Source organism: Spermophilus citellus, assembly GCF_964194105.1.
Source record: "Spermophilus citellus genome assembly, chromosome: 15".
Lineage (NCBI taxonomy): Eukaryota > Metazoa > Chordata > Mammalia > Rodentia > Sciuridae > Spermophilus > Spermophilus citellus.
Window position 1 is genome coordinate 35826398 of NC_138195.1, and position 19489 is coordinate 35845886.

A 19489-nucleotide genomic window follows, 5' to 3' on the forward strand; every position below is an offset into this window, starting at 1 on the left:
AAAATCCTTAGACATCTACCTTACTTATCCTTACTTTGCTTAAAGACATCATTTTAAAATCATGCTTCCTTAGAACTGCAGATATGACAAACCTGACCACACAATATTTATAAGCAGCTTCATTTATTTTATTTTTTTTATATGCAGGAAAATAAAAACCTGAACTGTCAACTAAGATAACCATCAAGAACATTATGAGAATAAGGAAAGAAAGAAAAAAACCAAACAGAACATTCGAAGAGAAGAAAAGGATCTATAATGTTGGATATTAAGGTTAAAATCCTCATTATAAAGGGGTCATTAAAACCATGTTTTACTTCCACATGTCCCATTCTGAGTCCCCTTGAATAAACTGTTCTAAATCACAGGTTTTTTTCAGTGTGTGAGTTACTTCTCAGGAGTAGGGAAATCCCTTTTACTCAGTATTTTAGGCCACTTTGAAAAAAAAAACCAATATATTTTTTTTTTTTTTCAGAGAGCTACTGGATTGAAGAAATAGAGAAACTTTTCCAAAAGTTTATGTCATCACCAAGGTGCAATACACGTGCTTGGAATTCTGTGAAGTAACATGGTGTTTGATGTTAAGAAGAGACAACTAAGATGTGACACCTAAATTCTAAGCTTAAAATGCAATGTGTTGATTTACAATTAAAGAGGGCTGGGGATGTAGCTCAGTGATAAGAGTACCTGTCTGGGTTCCATCTTCAGTATCAGCCCCACCCCTGTTTGTTTGCTTTTTTCATAATTAAGGAGTGAAAAAAAAAATCTCTACCTTATCTGCATTTTAATAGCTATGATCCATTCACAGAGAGATATTTCAAGTTATGGTAACAGACAGAAATTGCTAAATATTTTAAGGCATTTTGACTATGTTCCTACCCATGTCAGTGTCCTAGATTAATCTTTCCTTTACTGGATTTTTCCTTCTCCATTTTTTTTTAAAGAAAAATAGACATTAGTGTTTCAGTTCATTTTGGAAACATGCCTTGTGAAGGACTTCAGAGATATTTTCCTTTCTTTTAAAAAATGACCTTCAAATAAAAATAAAGAGACTTTTCAGATAACACAAAGCCCAAAGCAAATAACATCAGACTCTGCTAATATGGTCATGAAAAGACCACAGAGACCTTCTGAAGTAGAGTAGCCAAGTGCTAAAATAGCTTGAAACACTTTCACAGAGTCAAATGAAGTGTCACTCAGAAAAACAGCCATCAAAGTAGCTCAAGGCTGGAGGATAAGACAGAATCCTCATCTAGTAAACCTTCCAGGCCAACTAGCCCAGGTTGTCTTAACCTGGAATTTCCTAGTGGCAAAGCAAATTCTGTTTTTCTTGATATAAGGAAAAAAAATGCCATTTCCCCCCCTTCTTCAGCACAAGTAAAGGACCCAAGATATTTCAAAAGGCCATTATGATGTGGTTTTTGTTAACATGTGAACCAGCTACCGGGTCTCAAAAGGTAATTTTACTCAAGCTCAACCACACTGCACTAGTCTTGTTTTACCTGCCATATGCAAATCGCCTGTCCTTGTGATGATCACCAAAAGTATCCCAAAGCCTGAGAGAAACGCTCACTTCATCAACAACATCTCGGGAACGTTCCAAGACCTGCAGGAAAGAGGGACAGAGTCCATGTGCTCAGTGTTAATCACACACTCCCCAGAGGAGGGAGCCCAAGTTGGCACTTCTCAGGGCTCCTAAACCCACTTGCATTTAGTTTCCTTATTTCATCTACTGGGACTTAAGCCAGCTCCTAACTCAAGTCCTAGAATCACATGACTCACACCCCCATTCAGGTCACCATGGCCATACTCCCAAGTGTGCCCTTTGCTTCTGTTCTCTCTTGTGGCACTAAAAAGTTAGTTTTGTTTTGAATGTGCAGTTTACCCACCCTCCTCCACTAGTTTTAATCTGACTGGCAAACAGCCATGATGGCCTAAGGATCCTAAAGACACCGTGCACCTTACCTCCTGGCAGACACGGTACTGGTCAATGGCCCACACGGTAGGCACGTGGGTGGCCAGCAGCTGATACTGCGTGAGCGTGGTATTACACGCTCTGGCACAGATCAGGCGCGTCTTCCCCACGGCATTGTCGCCCACCACCACACACTTGATGGTTTCCACGTTGGGTCTTTCGTAGTCCATGTCAGTGTCCATTTATGAAGCTCTACAAGAAGAGAGTGAAACTACATTGAAGACTCCAAGGCTTTCCAGAGCAGTCCCAGACACTAGAGTTCAGAACAGCTTTGCCTCTGTCCCGCCATGTCCTTGCACGTACACAAGCACAGGCAAGATGTTTGGAAGTTCATACTAAGCCTGATTGAAACCCAAGTTTTCTTTTTATATCTCACACAAGAACAAAAACACCAGACTGCTATTTTGACCCCCAACAGTTTATTCTGGTTAACATGTTATTTTCTCCTTGGTTTTCTCTAAACATAACCTGCCTACTGCAGATCTGTCCAGGCACTGTCAGGACAGCTGGCACACATTTATAGCTCACTAGCTGCTCATGGTGACTGGCTGGTGAGATTGGTCACCTGCAGGCTAACCTTTGATGCTGGAGCCTAAGGTGCCTTGGAGATCCTGGTGTCTGCTCTACCACAATCTTCCAGTTATCCAACATTTTTGAGAAGCAGGTTTCTTTAAGTTCATCATTACTATGGTAACGTAGAAGAAAATCAAAAGCGCAGATTGAAAAAACTGCCTAACTTTAAAGAAGAGTCTGAATTCTGAGGTACCAGGCAGATTAACTTATATTTTTTATATTAATCAAATAAATAATGATATTCTCAAGGTGGCCCACCTAAAAAGCAACAACAACAATAAAATTACCTTCCCCTCTGTATTTTCATCAAGAAATCTAGAGAATATGGTAAAAGATGAGTCACTTTGAGAATGAGAATGAGAGGAGTCACTTTGGAATCTTCCTGAAACTACCAAAGGAGGTCTAAAGAGGAGTGGCTGGGGTTGTGGCTCAGTGGTAGAGTGCTTGGCCCTCATGCATGAGGCACTGGGTTCAATCCTCAGCACCACATAAATGTAAAATAACGATATTGTGTCCACCTAAAACTAAAAAATAAATATTAAAAAAAGAGGAAGAGGAAACACTGTTGCAACTCTGCTTCCCCAGGGTCAAGGCCTTCCACAAACCCAGAGCAGCCTCACTACCGGCAGCAGCTGGGTAGGAGACCAACCTCGGAAGATTTTAAGATTTTAATGAGCTGTAGTTGTCCTTTTGAGGAAGTCTATTATTAAACTGAAAAAACTGGTTAGGTGGTCATGGTAAAGAAACTGTTCGGAGGAGAGCCTAATGCATAATTGAGACTCAATAAGGCTTTAACTTGATTGATTTGAGAATGATTAATTTGGATGATATGGGTATAGGTGGAAAAATGTAAGGAAGATATTGAGAAGAATACTTTTTCACAGTTAGGGCTGTAAGAAGATGAAATAGTCTTAGGAAGTGAGGATCTGGAATTGCCGACAGTAACACCATCACAGGAGGTGTTAAGCCTGAGGCTGGAGAACTTGGCAGGAGTGGGTTCAGGAACAGATGAGTGGTTAGGCTAGGATTTGCTCTGTGGTTCCTATGCCATGAAGAGGCTTTTTTTTTTTTAAACATCAGAAATTTATTAGTTGTTCAAAACATTACATGGATCTTGACATATCATATATCATACCATGAAGAGGCTTTTATAATAGACACCTGTGCCTTACCTAGAAATGTGTATTCTCAACATCTTGGGTGAGCAGAATCTTTAAAAAAATTCTCCAATTCTGACAAATCAGCCAGATATAATGACTTATAAAATTGGTCTTTTTAACATTTTTGTCTTAAAACAGTGGTTTTTTTTTTCATTCCCTGTCTAATGGTATAAAGTGTCCAAAGCATGAATTTTGGCATTAGACCAGTGTTTGTCAGATACTCCCCCCAGGGGATACATACAAAGTCTGAGGACATTTATGGTTATTAAAATCAGAAGGTGAGGTTAAAAGCTACAGGTTTCTAGAGGGTACCAGCCAAAGATGCTGCTGCTTAACATACTTCATTGCACAGGACAGACTCTACAACCTACCCAAGCCCAAGTGTCACAGTGCTAAGGTTGAGCAACCCTGACTCAGATAAACATGAGTTTGAATCCTTGCTATCCCACTTCTAGCCAATTGACTTTGGGCAAGTTGTTTGTACATCTGGCCTTCTGCCTCTCCATCTGCTAAATGAAGATTATAATAATATCCATCTCCGAAAGTATTGTGGGGGATGAAGAAAACTTATGCTTTAAGTTCCTGGTGTGGTATTTGGCAAAATAAAAATTCATAATCATGATGTTGAAGATAAACGCCTTTAGAAGACAACAAATTTGAGCCAGGTGGGAAGCCAGAATGAGATGCAAACTCATACACTTAATAATGACAAAGATCTATAAAAAGGATAAATTTTAGAACAGCTCATTCAAGAACAAAATCAAAGAAAAAAAAACCACAAGATGCAGAATAGTTGACCTTAGGCAAGGAAGACACAAAAAGTTTTGGGTGGGGAGGGGGAGACAGGGAGGAGGTCACAGTAAACCAAAAGATGAAAGAGGTGGAAAATAGATTAAAATATTCTCATGGGGCATTTCTAGATTTTTTAATGCTCTTTGACAAGTTTCTGGTGATGTTACCATGGGGTAAGCTAGGATCAGTACAACGGTTTCATCTGGAGCCTCACAGCTTTGAAGCCAAAGGTATATTACTTTCAATGCCCTACGTACCACCACAATTTAGTCTTTTGAACATGAATTCGACTTTTTTTTTTAGACAGATAAACATCAAAGATGGCCAATCCATAAAATTTGAAGGAATGTCTGGATTAAATAAAAATTGAGATAGGACACTGAAATATAGAATTGGTCTTCTTTGCGGACTTGCACACGAGCTCTGACAGCAGCCCCCAAAGAGAAACCCCAAGTGATTTGAATCACCAAAGCAATGGTGCAGAAAAGTTGTGTAGCTTTTACAGCAGACTACTTTGAGAGGGACACAAGTCCTTCAAGTTTATATTAAGGCTATACTTACAAAGACCCTCATTACTTTACTTATGGTTAGACAGATTTCATGTACTCCTTTAAAGAATTTCTGTGTCAAAGGTGAGAATAACATCCAAGGGTCTTCTCATTCCTAGCAATCTGCTCATGACCAAAAGGTGCTGAACCCTCTGCATGGGGGTGGCGTGGAGCGAGGAATGAAAGGCAGGGCAAGATTGAATGTTCTTAGATGTGGAATGCAGATACAGAATTTCTAAGAAGCGTTGCTGAATTTCCAAATCCTGAAAATATTTCACTTGGGGTAGAAATCTAAAAAAGCATTTAAAGGATGTGAAGTCACAGCCAAGGAGGCAAACTCATTCTACACTTTGTACTGTTGTAAATCTTCATTTATTTGTTTAATGTAAATAAATAAACTTTAAATTATGGTAGTAATTATGAAAATATGCAATTTTATCCTTCTCCTCTTGTTCTGGGCTCTAATTTATTCATCTCTAGCACTCTTATGGTCGAGTGAGCTCTTAGGACCATCTGGATAATGACTATCTGCTTTCTGATTTTTATTTACCTAGAATGAGAGCAATAAATATTGTACATTTAACACAGTTAATAAATTTCACCACCATAAATCCTACTGATTTGTGTGGATACCCTTCTACCTTTAGACATGTACCTGAGGAGACAGGAAAGATACGAAATAGAAAGTTCCAAAGAACCATCACCGGTAGACTGTCACGATGGCAGCTTTGTCATCTGACACACGACCAACCTGAACTTCATTTCAGGATGTGGGTGCTAAGAATTAACATTCAGCATGAAGAATCTATCTGCACACTGTCTGAAAGTCAAATGGTCAGATGATGTAAAAACTGGCACGTAAACAAGTCAAAGGAGGCTGGGGAGCGAAAGGCCTGGTAAGGTGGTTTTGGGAGGTCACCATCCGCCAGGCTGACCAGACACCTGTGGCCATGATCAGCATGTCAACAGGATCCCATCATCAGTTTGATTACCCCATACCTTCCCTGCTCTTGTTACTGACATCTCCTGGACTACGGGCTGCTCTTCCTCATTCGCCACCAACTGCATTCTTACTGCCAACACAGGATGAGGCACTCCACACCCTAGCCTCACAATTTCTCTACTTCTTCAGTTCCAAGATATCAAACCTTTGGGCCATGTGTTGGTTACTGCTGTCATTCAGAGACATTTTCCCTGTGGAATATAAAATTACAGAATCCCACTCTCAGAACAAAAATTCCTATCTTCATCACTTGTGCCACATGAAATAAGGCTACTGTAGCGACTCCCTCAGAGACACAATCTATTTCCCTTTCTCTTGAATTTGCACTGACCTGTGGACTGCTTGGTCCAGAAGAATGTGGTGGAGGTGATGCTGTGTGAGTTCCAGAGTGCAGGCCCCAGAGGCCCTGCAGTCCCCACCTTTACGCTGTTGGAACACTGCCCTGAGGCTACCAGGCAAGGAAGCTGGCCTCGCCTCACAGAGGACGAGAACTCACACTGGAAACAACCACAGCAGTCCTGCTGATGGCTGTCACGCAGTGTCAGACGACGCAAGGTCGTTCTGGATCTTCTATTCTTGCTGACCATCCAGTTGAATGTAGCTAGTGAATGAGCCCAGGGGTAACAAGCAAGGGAATGGCCCAGATTCCCACGAACCACACAATCCTGAGAAATAAATCACTGTTATTCTAAGATACCAAGTTTTGGGGGTGGTTAGTTATGCAGCAATAGTTAACAGAAACATGGCCATTAAACCTTAGGAAAATCTCCAGAACTTTGACTTTTCCATTAAACAAAACAAAACAAAACAAAACCTAATATTGGATGACAGGCCCTTCTTGGGTGGATGATCTTTTCCACCCAGGGTTGATGGGTCATGAGAAACTCTTCTCTTTGCTGTCACTGTCAATATCCTTGCACTGCCAGCATAGTAGGCAGAAGCACAGACGCTGGTGCCCTTGTTCTAATCCCTGCTCCCTGGTTGTGTGTTCTTTTCCACAGCACGGGGGAATTAGGAAGGGTTGCAGAAGGAATTAAGATTACTCATCAGCTGATCTTAGCATAAGGTGATTATCCTGGATTATTATTTGGGCCCAATGTAATCACAAGGGTCCTTTAAATGTGGACGAGGCAGGCAGGAGGTTAGTTTAAAAGATGCTTTACTGCTGACTCTGAAGAAGAAGGGAAGGGCCACAAACCAAGGAATGCAGGCAACCGGTAGAAGTTAGAGTCGGCAAGGAGAATGAGTCTCCAGAAGGAATGTGGCCTGCCAAGGATTTGATTAAGCCCAGTGAGACCCATTTTAGACCCGTTGTCTCCAGAACTGTAAGTTAATCAATTTGTATTATTTTATGTCACTGTGTTTTTGAAAATTTATGGTAGCATAGGAAATTAATATAGAATGCTTGAGCCACACAATGTGGCTTCTTTGAATTCTGATGTTTGTTACCTCAGTACCTTTGTGCATAGCTTTCCTCTTACTAACCCTCCTCCATCGCACGTTTGCTGGCAAATTCTATTTACTCCTTAAAACATCACTCAGACATCATCACTGCTAAAAAAAAGTTTTCCTAACTGCCCTTGCTCCCAATGGACTAAACATTTTATCTTCTAATTGACTGGTTATTCCTTTCAAATGCCATCTCATGCATTTAATGACATCAAGTTTCTGGAAAATGGGTCTGGGCTAAAGTGCTTGGAACTTTATAGAATCCCCCTCTTCTACAGAGCCTTTCTTGATTATCCTCTTAGGTCCAAGGTCACCTACTTTAACTGTGACTCTCTCCCCTAGGGCCAACTGTGGCCAAAACACTGATACTTACAAACGTTTCCTTAGCTGCTCTGTCTCCTTCAAATCATTTTCCTTCCTGTGGGGTTATTCTACCCCTGCTTCAATCTTTGAGGTGACAGCCTTTGTGGTGTATGATCTTTCTCTTATGAAACAGGCTTCCAGGAAGTTCTGGGCATATCTACTCCCTCATTCCTACTACACCTGCATGATTTTTAGAGTACAGGCCCCATAATCCAATATGCAGGGCACTGGGGCTAATGAAGCTCAAATTTGACTGCTTATTCCCAAAAGGCCCACTTTAGTGTAAGGCCACTAGCCAAATTCAGGTGAGAATGCACATCTCCTCTAATACCAGAAATTCAGAAATTAGGGAGGGTGGGTAAGGAAGGTCAATTATTTGTCTAAGACACCTCACTGGGGGTCTTGTAATTGTTCTCTATCACACGTGGCTGGAGTATGCCACTCTTTACAATCACTTCTGCTGTATCTCATATTATCTGCTATTTTGATCAAAGCATAGTGAGAACTCCACTTAAAGGAGAAATCTAAGGCCCATGAAGGTGCCTTTGTACTCTCAGCTCCACTGAGCTCTTTATAGAGAGTACAAATGATGCTGTTGCATGGCCACTCACGTTTTTTTGGTTGTTCCTTAGAAAAGCATATAATCTGAGCTTTTATAAATAATTTAGCTTGGTCATTAAACACACACCTATGGGACAAATTTTAGAGTATGTGAAGAGTTAGTTCTGAAAGAAAAACTGAGAGTTTTATATTATTGACAGAAACAAAAGGGAAAGGTTGAGTTGCATAATAACTCAGCCAACAGCCAAGTTTCAACTGTGCAGATTTCATTATCCTGAGCTCTTAATCACCAGTCACAGGCAGGCGGGAGCTGTTTTATACATAAAATAAACATCTCAGCTGGAATGGAGAATGGGTCCAGAGCTGGGAAAGAGGCAGCAAGGGCTTGGCCAGACTTCCCCAAATCAAAACTTCATGGAAACAGGTCTCCAGGATAGAATTGCCTTCCATCCCTTAAATCAACAGAATATCCATCATTTCAATTAACAATATTTTTTTCAACTGCATGTTTTGATTTAAAAAAAGAAAAGAGATTAAGTAACAGAAAGGATACCGCATAGAAGTCCAGTGATATAAATAATACAGAGCCGCTTTTTGATAACACAGAAGCACTGTTTTTATACATCTATTCATGACCCTCTCCAGAGCTCTGTGATAATGGAACCCATACAAGGTCATGCACTCCAATTTTTTTAGGACTCAAGGTCAGTGGGGGAGGTGAGCCAGAAACAGAAATAACTTGCTTCTCCATCTACCACCCTTAATAAACACTGCCCTAATTGAAAAAAATAAAGAACAAGACCCCAAACTGAAGAGATATATAAAAATTCCAGGGTGGATTTTGAAGTCATCTTAAGTCAGTGTGTGCTACATTCTAGACACACTGCTCTACTTACATCTACAGATATGCCATGTGATCTCTATAACAACTTTGCTTCTGCCAGGACTCCTGCTCATGCGCCTTTCTCACGTCCTCACCCACTTGCTGAAATTGTGTTCCACTTTTGGGACTCAGGCAGACTTAATCAAAGGACATATATGCTGAGAACCTACTGAGTGCCAGGACTTGATTATCATGTACAGGACACACAAGTGAGGTGGGGGTCTTACCCTTGTGGACCTCAGAGTCAGCGGAAGGGTAACAACTAAACATGTGGGCAAAGACGTAATCACCAATTTGATAAGTTCCTTGAAGAAAAACAGAATGGTGTGATGACAGAAAAGCATGGGAGTCCTGCAGACATAGGAGGTATCCATCAGGTGGCCTCATGTTCATGCTCTCCAAAGAATGAGAAGGGCCCAGTCACGAAGAGGGAAGAACAACAGGCTAGGAGCATCTAGAAGGGAAGTTGGTGAGAGGCAAAGTCAGAAAGGCAGGTATGGGCACGTGACCTCTTATGCTCTAGTCAAGAGTTTGGATTTTATTCCAGATGCAGTGAGAAGATGCTGAAGTATTTAAGCAGAGGACTGACAGGTTCTGAATTTGTTTTATTAAAACATCGCTTGTGTCACTGAGACTGGTGTGTAAAGAACAGGTTGTGGAAGAGAATGAGCAAGGGCAGAAGGACCAGTTAGGAAGCTGCTAAGTTTTCCAGACAAGATAGGATTGTGGCTGTGACCATGGAGGAAGCAGCAGAGATAGATTGAAGTAGACAGATTCAAATTACATTTTGAAAGAAGATGCACTTAAAACATTCTCCATTTATACTGTCTTCTAGGATAATAAATCAAAATTCTTATTTATAAGACAAATCATTATGTTTATATGTATTCTGCTTCTACCTGACCACAATTATACATTTTTGACAACAGAAACATATTTGTATTTAAATACTTAAATATTTTCACGGTGCCTTGTCCATACACAGCTTTCAATAAACGCTTATTGAATGGATTACAAAAGATGGCCATTTCACTTTCCTGAAGAAACTTTGTATCAGGGGCTGGCAGAGAACTTGCATGTGGGCTATCTTTGGTGACTGATCATTAAGCCCATGGCCTTGAAAGCAGCAGCATGTGGCTAAGCCTGCAGTTGGTGAGAAGAACACCTTGAGGGACATCTGTGTGGCCCGTCATGAGTGCAGCGTTTGACAGATGGCATCACACCAACCATTTCTCCCCAGCAGGAAGAGTATCAGTAACCATGGGAACCAATAGAGACCAAGGACCAAGCCTATCACCAAATGGGAAGCCAGGGGCAAGGGAGACTCCAGTAAGTGCAGGCAGGAGGAGTTGAGGGCCTGATTTGGTTTAGAAACATCAAAAAATTTGTTTATTGTGTTCTACTGCCTAGACCCAATTTATGAACCTTAATAATATTTACATATAAGGGTATCATAAAGTTCTCATTTAATATCCTACTTCAGTGGATTCCCAACCCTTGTTTTGTGAGTCACTACTTGACTGGAGAAGAGAAAAGGGAAGGGCATGAACAAACTCCATATGGAGAATGATTTACAACTGATAGGAAAGGACCAGGCCATAAAATGCAGTCAGCTGGGCTTCCAGGCAAGATAAAGAAAGCCAGATGGCTTGGACCCCTCTCCACCAGCATCACACTGAAATTAGCCTTCATCTATAGTTAGCAGACTCCACAAGAGATCAGAAACCAAGGATAAGAAGTAACCATTCACCTGAAATTGGAAAAAAAAAAATGACTGCTATAGAACTAAGTGAGGAAGTCACTGGATCCCAGCAGACTTCCCATTTTCATAGGGAAAAGAACTGGTCTGGGCAGTAAGCAACATATTCTTCACCACGGGTGCCCACAGATGCACATGTGAGCTGGACTGACCTGGGGTGGGTGGAAAAGGGAGGCTGTGGGGTTAGTGGAAAGCCACTGAGAAAATGGGTTTGCTGCCATTAGCATGGATTAATCCCAACAATTCTCCCTAGATAAGGAGGGACAGGTACAGAGAACTGAGCATGGAAAACACTCTTTTGTTCTGTTTTTGCTTCCCCCAGCCTGCTCAACCAGGCCCTTTTAGTTTTAACACGGTGACAAAAGTGACCCATCCTATGGAGATATAATGCCAGAGGGTTGGGTTGAGAGGATGCTGCTCCTAAGTGTGAACAAATATTGGTACATCATTTGTACTGGTGACATGATTGACTACTGTCCTTAGCTCACCCTCAGAGGTTCTCTCCACCCACACATATTGATTAGCTTTACTTGTCTGCTCTGGAACTGGGTTGTTTCCTGGGACAGTATCAAAGAGTCCTTCATTGGTCTCTGACAGAGCCCAGAAATAACCAAACACTTATAATATACTTCAGTCCATGGCCAGAACGTGTCCTGTTTTATACAGATGGAGTAAATAAAGGCCATTCAATATTAAAAACACTGAAGCATAGGGAAGAATAAGCAATTACAGAAGGACATGGGAAAAAGGTCTTCCACTTCGGTAGATAGGCTATAAAAAGTAATAGGAGAGAAAATTTAAAAAAAAATATTTGATCCATGTTAAAGAAGATAATGCATCTATATGAACTAATAGTAGTAGATAAGGTTGTGTAGGTAATGACAAGGCATGGCCATATATAAATGAAATACAAGGCTGTTGAAATAGGTAACAGTAAATATCAGACTTGAGAATGCAGTAAAATCAATTAGTGAGATACAGGCAAAACATGAGGAATTCTATGTAAATACAGAAGTAAAGGCCCCCTAAAAATTATGTGATGGAAAATAATAAATGGGTTAATTGCCAAAGGGAAATATCCTGTATAGTAAGTGTTCTTGAAAAACAAAGGGAGCAAAGACTGGTTTAATAGAACAAAATTGTCCCACTACAGGAAGGAGGAAGGACAAGGAGGAGGAAGATAAGAAAGAGTGAAAAATAGAAAGGAAGAATTCAAATCTATAATCTTTCAGTAAAATATTTAGGCATCAATGGAAAAAAAAATTTAATGATCCTGTCAGAATCCTAACAAAACATGTCTAAGTCTAATGATTAAGTACATATTCTAGAGGGTTTGAAGATGGTGGAATAGAGAACATTGCTTTCCTGGTTGCTCTGTATGCAAAACCAAGAAAGCAGACAGGGAGCTTCTCAGCAAAGTGGGTGAAAAAAAGGGGGGAGACTTCAATGGAACTTAATACTGGACATTCAAAGGCGATTGAAGATTCAGGAGGTTGGATATATAAAATTGCTACAGATGTTAGTGCAGCCAGAGGCACCAGCCAGAGCAGTCCCTCCACAAACAAAGTGGAGGTAAAAGGGAATTAGAGGAACCTACATTTTTAGGAGGTCTGAGCTATGTCTGGGTCCAGAGAGTTTAGAGATTGAAGACATTGCTGCGTGTGGAAGACAGAGGAAGGGAACCATTTTACAGCCAAGGCATGGGGACCAGCAGCTGGGGGAGCCAATTCCTAGCAAACCTAATTTTGGCCTGAAAAACACACCTGGCAAACACACACTGCAAGGCATAAAATGTGCCTAAGTGACCAGGAGAAAGTCAAACACAGAAAGGAGTTTATACAGGGACTACTATTCATGGAAGCACACCCAGTTTTCCCTGTCCCCCTCCATTCTGGCTGTTTGAAGGACTGGCTGGGAGAGATTCACTGGGTCAGGAATTAGAAAATGTGGGGGCAGGAGAGATTGAGTTTGGAGATTGAACCCAAGACCAGGAAATGTGGGATACCCCAAATGATGGTATGACCAAAAAGTGACTCCTTCACCACACGAGAGGAACCAAGAGGAGATTCTGGGGTGCAGTCTTCCAGTGTGAACCAGCAATTGCTGGGCCCTGCAGGTGCACTCATGTAAAATCTCCAGACCTTGACATTCAGCAAATAATCTGGAATCTACCTAAGACTAAATCTGGCCTCCAGGTGTTCCACCTTCAAGATTAACTCTCTCACTTCAGTAACTCCACTCTGAGGTGGACCAAGGATCTTTCCAAAGGACTCCACCTAACGCTACTGAAAAGGGAAGCTGAGAATCCTTTGAACTTCAATGGAAACAATTTACCTTAACACCAAGATTGTTTTTTTTTTTGGTCTGTTTTTATTTTCTCTGTGATCTTAATGGATCATAGACATTTATACATATTCATATATTTTCTAATTTCTAGCACTTTTGAAGTTATTTTTCATGGATCACTCTTTTGAGGATTAGGATGTTTGATTAGTATATAGTATATTTATTTCAGTTTTTTTTCTCCTTTTATTTCTATTTTTAATTTGTTAAACTTCTACTCTATGCATATATATATATTTTTCTCTCATCTGTTTTCCTTGATTTCTTTCTTTCTTTCTGCTAAGAGTCAACCTCTATTGTTCTCTCTTTTACTCTTAACTTTTTACTTCAATAGTCTCTCCTCTTCCCTCATAAGGATATCACATTATACATCCCTTCTGTTCTTTCCTTGTTCAAAATTGTAAACCCTGTGCAAATTTCCTGGTTTTACTGTAAGCAATAACTGAAATACAATGGACAGAAACCTATAGAAAATAAACACATGTAATCTAGATGAAGCTGGGCCTCCTCCTCCCCTCATGTGCAGCACCATCTTAGCACAGTGACACAGCTAAAAGAAAAAATACAAACAGGACTCTCGGAAAGTCGTGAGACCAGTGTGAGGACTTAAGAAGAAGGAAGTGTTAGATAATGTATCACACAACCTGTAGCAAAACTCCAAAAAAGTTTCTTGGCATTGTTTCCTTCTCGAGTTCCACTTCTTAAGACAACCATTCAGGTCTGTCTTTCTGCCTCTAAGACAGATGCTCTTCTTCATCCCCTTGTACAGGGCTAGCTGTCACTCTGCTTGCATTCCCATCCACTGCTCCCTGTGGTCAACTAAATGGATCTTCCTTGAAATCCACCCATTTTTGTGTGTGTGTGGCGGGGAGCAGAGGTGGGTACTGATTTGTGACAACTTAAAATATAATAATGCAACAACAGTGGATACTGTTGTTGGCATTAAATTAGATGGCAGACACCTCCCATCTAACGGTAAACAACTCCAACCTCTTCCCCTGCAACAACAAAACATGGAAAATAAAATGGAAGGAAACAGAGTTAACATATAATAGTTACTGTTGCTGAATAATGAGGCAATAACTTCTTCCCATTTTTCTGCTTTTCTTTAGTTTCCAAATTTTTCTACAATGCCCATGTATAATCTTTTTTAAAAAACGGAGACAAAATTCACATGATAAAACTCATTCATTTAAAGTGTACATTTTTTAAAAAAAGTATTCACAAAGTTGGATAACTGTTCTTACTATATCTAGAACATTCCACTATTCCAAAAAGAATTGTTGTCCCCCAACATCAATTACTCCCCAATCCCCGTTTCCCCAGCTCTGGCAACCACTAACCTACTTTTCTATCTCAATAGATTAGCATATTCTGGATATTTCATATAAATGGAGTCATACAATCTGTAGCCTTTTGTATCTGTCTCTTTCCACCTCCCATAATACTTTCTGGTTGATCCATGTTGTAGCATGTATCAGTACTTCATTTCTTTCTATAGCTGAATACTATTTCAGATGTATTACTTCTATAAAAAAATGTTTTAGCTTTTTAAAAGAGTTATTGGCTACAAAAGCATAACCACTGACTGCTAATTCTACTAAGAGTGCACTCATTCAATCCAATAATAAATGATTTTTGATGGGTAAATTGTATTTCAAAACCATATACTTATAAAGCATAGTGAGCCTGCTAAACCTGTTTTTTCCCCTGACTCATGCTCTCAGAAAAGAAAAAAAAAAAACCCACAGGAATTTAAATGATATTTTGAACATAAGACACAGAAATTGAACTAAATAAAAAGACAGCTGAGGATACTCAGGACAAATGCATACAATTCTATTTCAAGCAGAAGATGAAAAATTCTTGGCTTTTAAATTTTGAGCAAAGAAAATATTTATGGTAAGTAAAAAGAGCAATTCTAAGAAACTGGAAACAGCACGTTAAATATTATGTGAAAATCAGTTGTAGTTAGAATATTTTAAACTTAGATCAATAATACATATAATTTAGGTTTACATTCATTGAGAAGAAGGGAGTTCTAAATTTGTTGGTATGCATGCTATGCATGTATTTGTGTACCTGAATATTACAAATACAGATATATTGATGCACACTCATGCACAAATTTAACATTATACTCCTTACTTGGAAGGGCAGTCTGCCACATATCTTCAGTTACAAGGGTAATACTGCAATCAATGCAGATAGTAGTTAGCTCATATAAAGTAATGGTTCACTGAAAAATCAAATTATGTAAATAAAGGTTGTACCTCAGACACAGAATTTAGTTTTTTTCAAACTGAGTATGCAGTGGAATGGTGACCAGAAGCAGGGTGATAGTTGTATTCTGGTTCTTGATCTAGCTGCTAGTTACACAGGTGTGCCAAGTCTGCAAAAATTGTATCAAGCTATATACTTGTAGACATTATATATGTAATATTTCAATATGTTTTTTAAAGTACAAAATAAAAGCAGCAAAAGACCTTACACGTTTATTTTTGAGGCCTGATAGTACTCAAGTGGGTGAGCTTTAGTTAAGGACTAAATGAGAAATTTTGTCAAAAATTAATAATAAGGTTTTTTCAAGAAGGTGGAGTTAGAGAAGGTTACTGTCCTGACTGCTCTGTGGTGTGAAACCCAGGAAGTAGACAGGCAGCTGTTCAGCAAGGTAGGTGGAAAAAAAAAGGCGGGGGGCACTTACTGGACTTTTGTGTGTGTGTGTGTGTGTGTGTGTGTGTGTGTGTGTGTGTATGTATATTGGTGCTGGGGATTAGAACCCAGGGCCTTGTGCATGCAAGGTAGGTACTCTACCAACTGAGCTGTATTCCCCAGACCTCTTTAGAGGAATTTAATACTGGACATTAAAAGTGGATTGGAGACTGAGGAGGTTGGATAAAATAAAATAAGGAAGAAATCCCCTGTGCCACAGCTGCTGCCACAGACAGAGGCACCAGCCAGAGCAGTCCCTCCACAAGCAAAGTGGAGGGAAAAGGGAATTAAAGGAACCCACATTTTTAGGAGGCCTAAGGCGTGTCTGGGTCTGGAGAATTTAGAGATCAAAGACACTGTCCGACTAACCTGAAGGGCATTCTGTACAATATCCTCATGCAAGAAAGAGGCCTCATCTCTCCTGGCTGCATGTGGAGGACAGAGGAAGGAACCATTTTACAGCCACAGCACAGGGGCCAGCAGCCCGCAGAGCCCATTCCTAGCTAACAAGAGTTTGTTCTGAAACACAAGCCTGGCAAAACCACACTGTACAACAAAAAATGTGCCTAAGTGACCAGGAGAAGATAAATGTGCAGAAGGGTTATATAGGTGACTACTGGTTGTGGAAACCCACCCAGCTCTCCCCTTTTGCCTCTCTCCTCTTCTGCCTTACTGCTTGTGGGACCAACTAGGAGAGACACATCTGGTCAGGAATTTGAATGGGCAGGGGCAGGAGAGATTGTTGGGAGACTGAACCTGAGATCAGAAAAAGGGATCTGCAGGTGACAGAATGGACTAAGAATTGGTTCCTCCCACACCAGTGGAACCCAGGGGAGACCCCTGGGGTGCAGTCTTCCAGTGTGGACTGGCAATTGTTAGGCCCTGGAAGTGCACTGATTTACAATCTCCAGACCAACTGGCATTCGGCAAAGAACTGGAGTGTATCTAAGGCTAAACCTGGCCTGCAGGAGTTGGGCCTAGCAGATTACCTCTCTCACTCCGGGAACCCCACAATGAGGGTGGAGAAGGCATCATACTGCAGATGACCCCAACTACCATTGCTGAGAAGAGAAGCTGAGAATTTTCTAAACTCCACTGAAAACAATTTTTTAACTCTTCATCAAGATCTTATTCCTTTTTATTTTTTTCTCTGTTTAATTGTTACCTTAATAGTTCATGGATATATTCATACTTGTGTTTTTTCTCATTTCTAGCATTTTTGAAGCCAGTTATTTTTCATGGATCACTTTTTTGAGGACTAGGATGCTTGATTAGTATATTTAAGTTTTGTCTTGTCTATATTATTTCTATTTTTAATTTGTTAAACTTTTACTTTATATATATATATATATATATATATATATATACACACACACACACACACACATGTATGTGTATATATATATTCTCTCACTTATCTGTTTTCCTGATTTTTTTCTTCTTTCTGCTAAGAGTCAATTTCTACTGTTCTCTCTTTTACTCTTAACTTTTTACTTGTATATTCTCTCTTTTTCCCTCATAAGTATCACATCATACATCACTTCTGTTCTCTCCTTGTCCACTATTCAAAATTATAAACCCTGTGCACATTTACTGGTTCTACTGTAAGCAATGACCATATCATTTCTGTTTATTGTGACAATTAACATTGTAGATGACATAGCAGGAACTATTTTGGTTAATGCTGTATACTGTATTTGTCTCCCCCTAAATGGTGAGGTACTGGAAACCTTCCAGGACAGTGTAAATCCACAGGGTAGAAACTCTACTGCCTCAGATCCACACTGCTAGATAACCAGACATACAAACAACATGAAAAAGCAAGGGAACAAATTGCCCCAAACAAACCAAGATATTTCAATAACAGAATCAATGGCATCACAGTGGAAGAAATGTCAAAGAAGAAGTTTAGAATATACATCTTTAAAATGACGTGTGAGTAAAGGATGATGTCAGGAGTGAAATCAGACAGAAAATATAAGAAGTGAAAGATAACTTCAATAAAGAGATAGAGATCCCGAATCAGCTGGAAATACTGAAAAAGAAGGAATCAATAAACCAAATTAAAAATTCAGTGGAAAGCATCACCAACAGACTAGATGACTTGGCAGACAGTGTTTCAGGCAATGAAGACAAAATATACAATCTTGAAAATAAAGCTGACCATGGAGAAAAGAGACCATAAATGGAACTTCCAAGAAATATGGGATAACATGAAAAGACCGAATTTAAGATTTATCAGGACGGATGAAGGTTCAGAGATACAAACCAAAGGAATGCACAATCCTTTCAATCAAATAACATCAGAAGACTTCCCAAACCTAAATTATGAAATGAAAAATAAAATACAAGGGGCTTACAGGACCCCAAATATACAAAGTTACAACAGACCCACACCAAGGCACATTATTATGAAAATGCCTAATAAACAGAATAATAGAATTTTAAAGACTGCCAGAGAAAAATTACAGTTTATTTAGAGGGAAATCCATCTAGATCACAATGATTTCTCAACCCAGATCCTCAAAACTAGGTAGTCTTGGAATAATAATATAGCAAGCTCTGAAAGAAAATGAATGCCAGCCAAGAATACTATACCTGGAAAAATTAAGCTTCAAAATTGACAATGAAATAAAAAATTTTCCATGATAAACAAAATGTAAAAGAATTTACAACTACAAAGCCTACACTATAAAATATACTCAATAAAATATTTCACAAAAAGAAATTAAAATAAAAGTGAAAAGTAGCAAAGGGAGAAACCACACTAGAAGAATAGTCAACCAAAGAGAAACTAATTCAAATTAAAAACTAGAAATAAATCAAAATAACAGGGAGTAAAATCATTTCTCAATAATAACATTGAATGTAAATGGCCTAAATCATTAATCAAAAGCCATCGACTGGTAGACTGGATTAAAAAACAGGACTCAACAATAGGCTGTCTCCAAAAGACTCACCTCATGGGCAGACATCCAAAGACTGAAGGTAAAAGGATGAGAAAGAACTTATCATTCACATGGAACACACAAACACACAGGGGTTTGTATCCTTATATCAGATAAAGTGGAGGTCAAACTAAAGTTACTCAGAAGAGATAAGCAAGGACATATCATACTGCCTAAGCAAATTATACTTCAACAAGACATAATAAATGTAAATATGCATGCCCAAACAATGGAGCGTCTTGTACATCAAACAAACCCTTCTCAATTTCAATAGACCACAACACAATAGTGCTCAGTGACTTCAATACACCTCTTTCACCACTGGATAAATACTCTAAACAAAAACTAAATAAAGAGGCCACAGAACCAAAAAATACAATTAATAATTTAGACCTAATAGACATATATAGACTATTTCAT

The 19489-nt window shown here is 39.5% G+C and overlaps 1 protein-coding gene across 11 annotated transcripts in view; it reads right to left on the minus strand.

The window, feature by feature from the left end:
- Positions 1-19489, minus strand: part of RHOBTB1 (Rho related BTB domain containing 1) — a 73999-nt gene that overhangs the window by 38891 nt on the left and 15619 nt on the right. For 3 of the 11 annotated variants that reach the window (XM_081267504.1, XM_081267496.1, XM_081267498.1), the window contains 4 exons: positions 9535-9761; positions 6383-6716; positions 1966-2167; positions 1503-1606 (listed from right to left, as the gene is read on the minus strand). In XM_081267504.1, the coding sequence (XP_081123630.1) occupies positions 1503-1606; positions 1966-2157 (296 nt within the window). In that variant the 5' untranslated portion in view covers positions 2158-2167; positions 6383-6716; positions 9535-9761. Of the gene's footprint in view, positions 1-1502; positions 1607-1965; positions 2168-6382; positions 6717-9534; positions 9762-19489 lie in introns of those variants that run through there. The other 8 variants (XM_081267502.1, XM_081267505.1, XM_081267495.1 and 5 more) reach the window with 6 other exon arrangements.